A 9401-nucleotide genomic window follows, 5' to 3' on the forward strand; every position below is an offset into this window, starting at 1 on the left:
CCAAACAGGTGGGAGGCGTCTCTCCCTCCTGAGTCCTTTTACTTCCTACTTTCTCACAGTATTGAAGACTCAGCACAATCTTTTACAATGTAGAAAAAAACCTAATATACTGTAGATATGAGGGCTCAATGTCCTCAGGGTTCGTGCGTGTCCAATGTTAAAAAGTAAGGCTGCAGCACATTTCAGCAGCTGTTGCATAGCAGCAGATACACGGGTGTTGCTCGGCTTCATGGACGTCTGAGTCGCATTGTTCCATGAACCTGTTTTCTCCTCATAATAGAAATCGATAAATGACACTCTTTATGTTGTGCTGTGCTGTAGGTGTGTTTTTGACATTGAAATGATGTCCAAACGGTGCCCTCTGCAGATTATCTAGCAAAACTACAGCTCACAGCTACACACAGCACTTGTTCAATTTGTGAGATACATCATTATGTTCTTGCCTGGACCAAGATTGTATTTATGAATAACTTTATAACTTTACCTTTATAAACCTGCATGCAAAGAGGTCCTCAGGCTGGAAACTGTGTGCTGTTTACAGCTTTTGCAGTTAGGAAACCTCAACTTCTGCCTGATTTGCAAAATCCATATGCCCTTTTAAATCTCTTCTGAAAAATGCATATTTTTTATCCTCTTGTTTAATTAGGGTTATTTGTTTAAAAATGTGTATTAATGTGTGTATGTGGTTTGGTATGTGTACTGACTGAATGTAACACAGTGCATATGTAACATGTATGTATAGATTTATTTATTTTTTGATCTTTTTTTTTTTAGATTTTTTCATGGAAAGCACTTTGAAATCTCTGCTTTTAAACCAGTAAGTGCAATATAGATACACTTTATTATAATCACCATTTCTATGTAACGTCAAAAAAACAATAATGTTCAATGCTCCATATTAATTAGAAAGTGTACATACTACAGTTGATGGTGCTGGAATGTATGGCACATCTGCAAAAAGCACTACAAAAAAATTGGTAATCTTAGTCAAACCAGGAAGATTATACAGATTGATACAATCCATTTATTGGCTGTTACTTAATTCTCTGACTTCTGGGTGGAGTACATATGAAGATCCTGTAATATAATGGAAAGCTCAAGGTAAAACTTAAGGTAAGGTATATTTACAAAACAGATACAAACTTGATGATAATAATAATATTAATACAATCTGTATTTTGATTCACTGGCTCAGTAACATGTAAGCTCAAACAAACACCATATCCTGTCAAATTGTACAATGGTGCTGGAATGTATGGCACATCTGCAAATAGCACTACAAAAAAAAATGGTAATCTTAGTCAAACCAGGAAGATTGTACAGATTGATACAATCCACTTGGTGTCTGTTACTAAATTCCATGACATCTGGTCGAAGTGCATATGAAGATCTTGTGAGAAAACTGAAAGCTCCAGCTCAGCTAGTAAAAGGAGCTGGCAGTAAGATTGTTTTAAGTATAAACTTTGAAGGTCAACTTAAGGTAAGGTATATTTACAAAACAGATACAAACTTGATGATAATAATAATATTGGCTAATACTGGCTCAGTGACACGTAAGCTCAAACAAACATCATATCCTGTCAAATTGTACAATCTTTCTGCTACACATGAAATAGGAACTGAGGAAATAGCCCTTCCTGTCCTGCTGTGTAACTCTGACTGATGCTACATTGATAAAGTCAAATAAAGTACAAACACACGCTGAGGGAGATAAAGAAAACAAACATTTCTAATGGATCGGATGGATCGGGGTTGTGAATGTGGAGTGTGAGTTCCATAGAGGAGATCTGGAGGCCGTCCCTGTAGTTGTGTCCAGACTGGCCAATTCCTACAAGTATAACAAACACAAACACATCGAACAAAATTGTTAGAATCTAACAATTATGTCAATTAGTCCACATCATACCACTGCTTTTACTCTTAAACATGCACCCAGTAGTGCACTGCATCTGGTTTTCTCCACTGGAAGGATATCCTAGAGGGTACTTTATCATGTAGGGTTATCCAAGAGGGCACTTCATCATGTTTTCCCCACTGGAAAAGTTACATCAGGGTGATGTGGGTATATACCTGGTTATGATTTACCTGGTTTGATTCCTGGGTGGCAAAACCATTTGCCTTCTTTTGCCTGTCCTTGCCTTTTTCTCTTTCCCCACATTTCATGTCTCTTTCCACTATCACTATCAAAAAAAGGCATAAAAATGCCCCACAAGTTATCATAAATGTCCTTATGTAATATGTCAGTAAACCAAAATCAATTGTAAAAGTATAACTTGTAGACTATGTTTTCCTTTTATGTGCCAGCATGATAAAAACGAGACATAATTGACAAAAATAGACCCATCCGAAAAGCTGTGATTCTTGATGAAATTACTGCTCTTTAATACCAAGACAAGGACACTCTACAGCTGTCAGCAACACTGAGGCACAAATATTCAGTTGAGCTGTTTCATGATAGCAGGTTAGTGTTTCCATCAGCTGGAGATGACAGCATTATGTCCTTGAGTTGCTGTTCAGTGCACAGAGAGGAAGAAAGAGCCTGAAGAGAGTCTTTACTCTAATGAGAGCCCTTCAACAAGCTAATTAATGAACGGGATTAAAACTAATGAGAGGCGGACCCAAACCCTGCTCTAAAGCAATAATGAGGAATATGTGTGGGTTGACAGTATGTTTGGTGATTGGCAGTGTGTTATTATGTGTGTGTGTGTGTGTGTGTGTGTGTGTGTGTGTGTGTGTGTGTGTGTGTGTGTGTGTGTGTGTGTGTGTGTGTGTGTGTGTGTGTGTGTGTGTGTGTGTGTGTGTGTGTGTTGTTTGTGTGTATGTGTGTGTTTGTGTCAGTGGTTTGTTTACAGCAAAGGGATCAGGGAAGTTTACAGTTTGTCAAAGTGAATCTACAGGAGAAACACTCTGTAGAGGCCTCAGAAATACCAGAAATACCTAAATAAATAAAAGAGAAAACTACACCTGATCTCCATTATGTTTGGGTAGAAAATTCTATTGCAAAGTTAAAAATGCATAAAAGGATCAATTTGGTCATATTACATGTTTTTCTTATTAAAAACGATCATTAAATTCTTCCTCCTAACGCACACTGTGCATCCAAACACTGTCCAGCTGCTGTAGATACTCAAAACTCCAAAAAATTGACTATTTACTCCTATTTGAGTACTGTTTGCCAAGAACTGCTGTGTCCAGCTGTTTTAGTTCCACATCCTCAGTAGGAACCATTTGGGCTTGAAGCTGAGAGCAACAGACTGAGAAAGTCAGAGAATGTTAAGAGAGGGACTAACACACTGGTTTCGGTTCTTTCATGGGATTTGCTGACAACGAGAAAGGGTTATCCAAAATGTTGTATAAGAAAGGTTAAAGATAAAAAGAAGGATGTTGCTTAATGGTAGTTGAGGAATCACCCAATAATTTTAATAAGCAATTGAAGATTCAGATATAATTCTAATAATTAATAATTACCTGAGAGGTGAAGCTTGCACGCCTGAGTGTAAGGTCTGCAAAAACAAAGAAGAAAAACAACAAGCACTGTTTGTATCAGTATATTTCTTTACTTTCATGCAATTTACTGCAGATCTATTTAAAAATTGCCTTTAATAAATTAAAGAGAAGTGAATGGATAGACAGTTAACAAGTTATGAATATGATCATTAACTTACCAACCACATGGTCCTTAGCGTGAACTTGAGTCCAGAACTGTGATTCCTGTCTGAAAGAGTTCAACACAACAACACTTTATACCACAATACCACTTCTGCAATTCAATAATGCATTTTTTAAAGAAGTTATATGAAAATCAGCTCGACAACCCAGAATCAGAGCTGCACAAAGGCAAGCCTATAATGTAAAAGTGATGTTCTTATTGAATTGAGACTGATCAACACAACGCTTTTTTAAAAGGTTTTTCACTTTTAGAAATGAAGTTGCTAACTAGAATCATAAATAGTTTTTCAGCAAGTCCTCACAGGAAGACACTCTTCGGTTCCTGGTGGACTTTTTTATCACGATTCCAGCTGGCCTCCTTTCAAAGCGTTATACCTAGAACAATTTGTGAAAGGTTCTAACCCCATATGAGAGGTTCTACAGAGAATCCTTCTATGGTGTAATGGTTGTACCCAGAGCCCTCTCTGGAGTTTCTATCCAGAACCTTTCCACCTTCTGAGGGTGCTAACAAGAACCCACCCAGGGGGTTCTTCCAAGACCTAATTTGTATTTTGAGTGTTTCATCTAGAACCCATGCAGTGGGTTATACGGTATGTTATATGGCTGGTTTCATCTAGTGTACCCACAGCCCACATCAATCATGGTTAACCATCACACTCTTTGGGGGTGTGGGGGTTGAGTTTTACCCTGAACCCTTTTAATCTATATTCCAAGGGTTTTATCTAGAACCCTAAAGGGCCAGGGAACCGCATCCGCCCCATGGTTCACTGTCACAGTCTTTGGGGATGTTTGGGCTGGATTGTGTCTGTTCCTTTTATCCATGCTTTAAACAATTCTTGATGGTTTTTCTTCCATAAATAAATCCCTCTTTACTAAAAGGAAGCAAATGGTTTTGGGTAGAACCTGAGCCCTTTAGGATAAAGCCATTTGGAACCTTTATTTGTCATCATATTTGGACAAATTGTGGGTAATTTGTACGGGTTAATCTGTTGCTTTAAATAGTTTTTTATGTTGCGAAATTGAGGAAGATATTTGCAGTTAACGCTGACTCTAAATGTCACCCATGTGTCACGGCTGTGACGGCGTTCATGGTAATTCACACTTGTTCATGATAACTTTAGGAAGTCAAAATTACGGTGGACGGTCAAAGTAATCACAGTGATCGTTTACTGGACAACTAAAAAAGACAATACCTTTTCTTCTTTCGCTTGGCTGCTGCTTTTACTTTAAAGAAGAGCGAAAAGAGAAGAAAGAGAGGAAAAATAAGTTTCACAAGGGAAGACAATCATGAGTAAATGTATCATGTGAAAAAGCAGATATTCATGAGTTAGATACCTTTCCGGTGTGCCACCACAACCACGAGTGCCACTGAGCAGAGGAACAACACCACAGTGGAGATCGAACCCAGAACGAGAGGCCAGTCCACAGCGGACAGATCTGTGGACATCACACTGGCATAAGTCTGACTCATTTAGTTGTCTTTTGACTTCCTGACACTCAAAATTCATGACAGATAAAACTACATATGAAATAATGACATGTTATTGTAGCTCTACCTGTTGATGGTGGAGGAGGAATTCCTGCAAAAATGAGAAAAGAACCAAACAGTCACATTTCACGTCATATTATGCTCTAAAAACACACACACACACACATACACACACCCACACACACACACACACACAGGATTCAATCCGAATCTGCACCTTTGGTTACAGCCAATAGGACGCTGAGCTCAGACTTGCTCCATTGGTCTCCCAGCTTGACCTCGTACTGGCACTGGTACAAAGCCATCAGAGTGTCCTGGACAGGCACTGGGAAGGTGACCTGATGGTTGATCAGAGCGGCATGCTGAGTGGCAACAGGAGTTTCATTATCAGCCGGGTAGAGGGAGAACACAGCGCCGGGGTAAGCGGGCGACCCCGTGCAGAGCAAATGCCACACGTCTGTCTGCTGCTGGAGGACGAGGGTGGGAACTGGCAACGCGTCTGAAATCAAAATCAAAAGTTTCATTGTGTTTGTGATGCTGGACATATTTCACTACTTTCTAACATTTTCAAAATCTAAAAATGTATGGATTTATTGATATAGAATAGATAACAAACATGTTCGAATGCTAAACTACACTAAAAGGTGCGTCAGAAGAAAATAACAATATGATAACTGAAATATTTTTTTCGGCTAGACAACCTTCTGTGTGGAGTTTGCATGTTCTCCCTGTGTCAGCGTGGGTTCTCTCCGGGTTCTCTGGCTTCCTCCCACAGTCCAAAGACATGCAGCTTAGGTCAATTGAAGACTCTAAATCGCCTGTAGGTGTGGAGTGTGAATGGTTGTTTGTCTCTATATGTCAGCCCTGAGAGCAAACATCCTCACCTGTAACAGTGATTTGGACCACGTTGCTGACAGTTGAATTAACCAACACACTGCTTTTGCTGATCTGGTAAATGCACGTGTACTCTCCCCCCTCTCCTCCCATCACCGGCCCCACGCTGAAGACTCCAGGCTCGGGTTCAGGGTTTGATGCCCGACTGGCCTGAGGCTGGAGGGTAACAGACGTCGCCCCCATTCGCTCAGCTGTCCTCAGCAAAAGGAAGGTCACGGGTTTGTTGTGATATCTCGGCTGGGATTGAGAGTGGGGTTGATGAGGGACCGAGCATCTGAAGGACAGGGTGTCCCCACGTTTAACCGCACCATCAGAGGGACTCACAGACAAGACCGGAGGAGGGAACGTGGGAATGGTGCTGGTGGGGGCAGCATCTGGGAAAAAGTACAAAAAGGGAGCATTCTCTGCATTTGTGTGACCGCCTTACTTTTACATAGTTCCTTTGGCTCAACAGTCATGTAAACCATGTAAATAATGCGAACAACCTTGGTTAGCCACAGTTGCTAGCCAAACTTCCTTCTTAAACCGTCAACACTGTAAGCCAGTACACATTGTGTTTGATGTTTGTGTGTGTGTAGGTGTGTGTGGTTTCTATATGAAGTGCAGGATGTAACTACCACTGCACACACCCACAGAGCGGAGGACAATAAGAGACCACAGTGAGCACCTGCATGCAGCAGTTTTTTTTTTTTGGGGGGGGGTTCGAGCGCAGCGGAAGGAAGTGTTTATTTTGTTATACCACATATAGAATCACTTCTACAGTGACTCCAGAAACTCTGTCAAGATGTGGAGCAGCTACAGCCTAGGCCACATCCACTACTACCAGTACTAGACCAGAGTCAACGGGTTGAAATGCAAGTAAAAGATTTTTGCTTCCGTCAAGAAACTGAGGGTCAAATCAGATGTTGAATCCGGATTTCTGTCAAGATATGCATAAAAAAGAAACAACAACAAAAAAAAAACATTGACGCACCTTTTAGAGACTCCAGCTGCAAAAAGGGACTGAACGGACTGTAAGGACCATCCTGGTCCTTGTACAGACAGCAGAAGAGTTGGGCTGGATCCCCCTCATTGACCGTCACATTGAACAGAACCTCCTCAGCACCGGACTGCAGCTCCTTAGAGTCCATCTCAATGAACGAATGGACACACAGAGAAGAGTAAAACCACAGGAGCCCAGTGGTAACACAAGATACAACACACATCCTCAAAATAAAACATATACCTTTTCTGTGTACCGGTACAGCATGAACATATCTCCTCTGTGGCCCTCTGGTGTGCGGCATGCCAGAACCACAAAGTTCTTTGACCTCGAACTGATTTTAAGTGTAGGCACTGGCGGAGGAGAGGTAGTGGAAGCCAAAATCCTTCCTAGAGTGAGAGAAAAAAAAAACGGTTTAACATACAGGAAGAATCAGTTGAGTTACACACATTTTCAGTTGGTGCAACAGTGAAGCACTAAATGTCATCACTACATGTGGTGACATTCACTTTGTAGCAAACTGGTGATTGCAGCTGATGACAACATAACAATGGTACATGAAAATCTGAAATAGAGATATAGCCTGTTACTTCAATTTTCAGTGAATTTACAACCAGCATAGTTGTTTGTGTGGATGATTATACATTTAATGGCAGTTTCGCCGTTGTTTGCTTCTCCTTAAACCCCCCCAAAAATCAGCAAATAGATATTTCTTGTAGAATGATATTGTTGTTAGACAAAACAAAATAAATAAAGATGAGTATAATGTATTTAGATGCACCTATGCTACGACACTTACCCCAAAGTTGTAGAGAAGTGAATAGCAGAGTGTATATCCAAAGTGATTGTCCACCACTGACAACCTGCATCTTTGACACAAGAGGAACACTGAGTGTGTAAGTAAGCACATGCAAGCATGGGCTTCTCTCTCTCTCTCTTTCTCTCCCTCTCTCTGTTTTTTTAATACGTATCACATCCTCTTGAAGACAGAACGATTGGGGGAAGTTGAACCAGTAAACACATTTCCTTTTTTGGAGTCCACTGGTTGGATGCCTGATGAGAATAAATAGCATTCCCTGTGTAACCCACATGTAAAGATCTAATAGAGACACAGCAGATTGAGAATTCCCCCACATGTCCTCCGGTGTTGTTAGTATGTGATAGGTGTGCTTGGTAATGATAGAGCGTTGGAATATAATTAAGTACATTTAATCGAGCGCCGTACTTAATGGTGCAGTGCGCAGGATTTGGTGTCATCTAGAGACGAGGTTTCAGATTGCAACCAACAGAAACTTCTCCCGTGTGCGAAGCGGGTAGGAGAACTACAGTGCCCGATGTGAAAATATATATGAAAATATATGTGAAAATATATTTCCAGCTGTTGTGAGTCAAGCAGACAGATATGTTCAATATAGCTTCTAGAAGATTATTCAAGTATGAATCATGATTATTGAGTACTTCATTGCCTTTGTTTCTTTGTCAAATTTTCGTTGGTGTCATGGGTTTTGTTACTTGTGGAAATAATGACTAAGAGTACAACACGTTCATTGTCATGTTCATTCTCATGCAAAGAGAAATAGACTTAGCGTGGGAAAAGTCTGAGGCAGCCACTTCTGCAAGATGATTATAAAAAAAAGGGAAATTGAAAAACAGAAGCCAAGAATTAGGTCACTGATATACAAAACAAGATGTTTATGAACTGTATCAACAACTCCAAACTTGCATCTCCGTGAAGCACAGTTTATTATAGAGGAGAATTAAAGTGCACATTACAAATCAAATGTATCTTTAGGTGGTAAATATTCCTAAAGAAGATGGAGGTACAGATTTAAATCACATTTGGCTGGTAACTTCCACCAGCCAAATGAAGAGTCATATTTTATGTTCAATTCATCAAAAGGAGGATTGCTTTTACTAGTATTTTTATTGAGAGTGAGGCCAGTTATAGAGGAGTAGTAAATCTAATCACAAGTGCAGATCCTTCAGTGTGCTCTTTTTCTTAAAGAGCCTCCTCTTATAAAGAGTGATCAGGTGCAGCAACATTTTAAAACCTTTGAGCGTTAATGTTTAGTGAGGAAACTGGGATTAACAGGACGACTTTAAAACTATGTTGCTTCTTTTTAGAGTATCTTCTAAGGATTCATGTTTTACAATACAAACACATATGTACAGGGAAGTTAACATACTGTAGAGATGCTTGTTAAAAATAGAAGACTAAAAAAAAAGAGGCTACTGCCGGTGAAGTTTTGAGGAAGATGATAAGTAACGTTACCATGTAAAACATTGTTCTCTAAAATTTCTACCGCTGAATCATTTTCTCAATAAAACACAAAATTCCCCCCATTTTCACAAAGAGATGAGTTTATT

At 39.9% G+C, this 9401-nt stretch overlaps 1 protein-coding gene across 2 annotated transcripts; it reads right to left on the minus strand.

The window, feature by feature from the left end:
- Positions 1–820: 820 nt before the first annotated feature.
- Positions 821–7934, minus strand: LOC129095837 (uncharacterized). 2 transcript variants are annotated; one of them, XM_054604417.1, is made up of 11 exons: positions 7834–7934; positions 7278–7423; positions 7026–7182; positions 6043–6426; positions 5376–5657; positions 5226–5249; positions 5005–5106; positions 4863–4893; positions 3666–3715; positions 3469–3503; positions 822–1828 (listed from the first exon to the last, which is right to left on the minus strand). In XM_054604417.1, exons 1-11 carry the CDS (start codon positions 7901–7903, stop codon positions 1730–1732), a joined length of 1380 nt encoding a protein of 459 aa, XP_054460392.1. In that variant the 5' UTR covers positions 7904–7934; the 3' UTR covers positions 822–1729. The 2 variants fall into 2 exon arrangements, with proteins under 2 accessions (XP_054460393.1, XP_054460392.1); XM_054604418.1 differs by lacking the exon at positions 6043–6426 and having other exon boundaries at positions 821–1828.
- Between the last annotated feature and the right edge of the window lie 1467 nt (positions 7935–9401).

The sequence above is a fragment of the Anoplopoma fimbria genome, chromosome 9 (assembly GCF_027596085.1).
Source record: "Anoplopoma fimbria isolate UVic2021 breed Golden Eagle Sablefish chromosome 9, Afim_UVic_2022, whole genome shotgun sequence".
NCBI lineage: Eukaryota > Metazoa > Chordata > Actinopteri > Perciformes > Anoplopomatidae > Anoplopoma > Anoplopoma fimbria.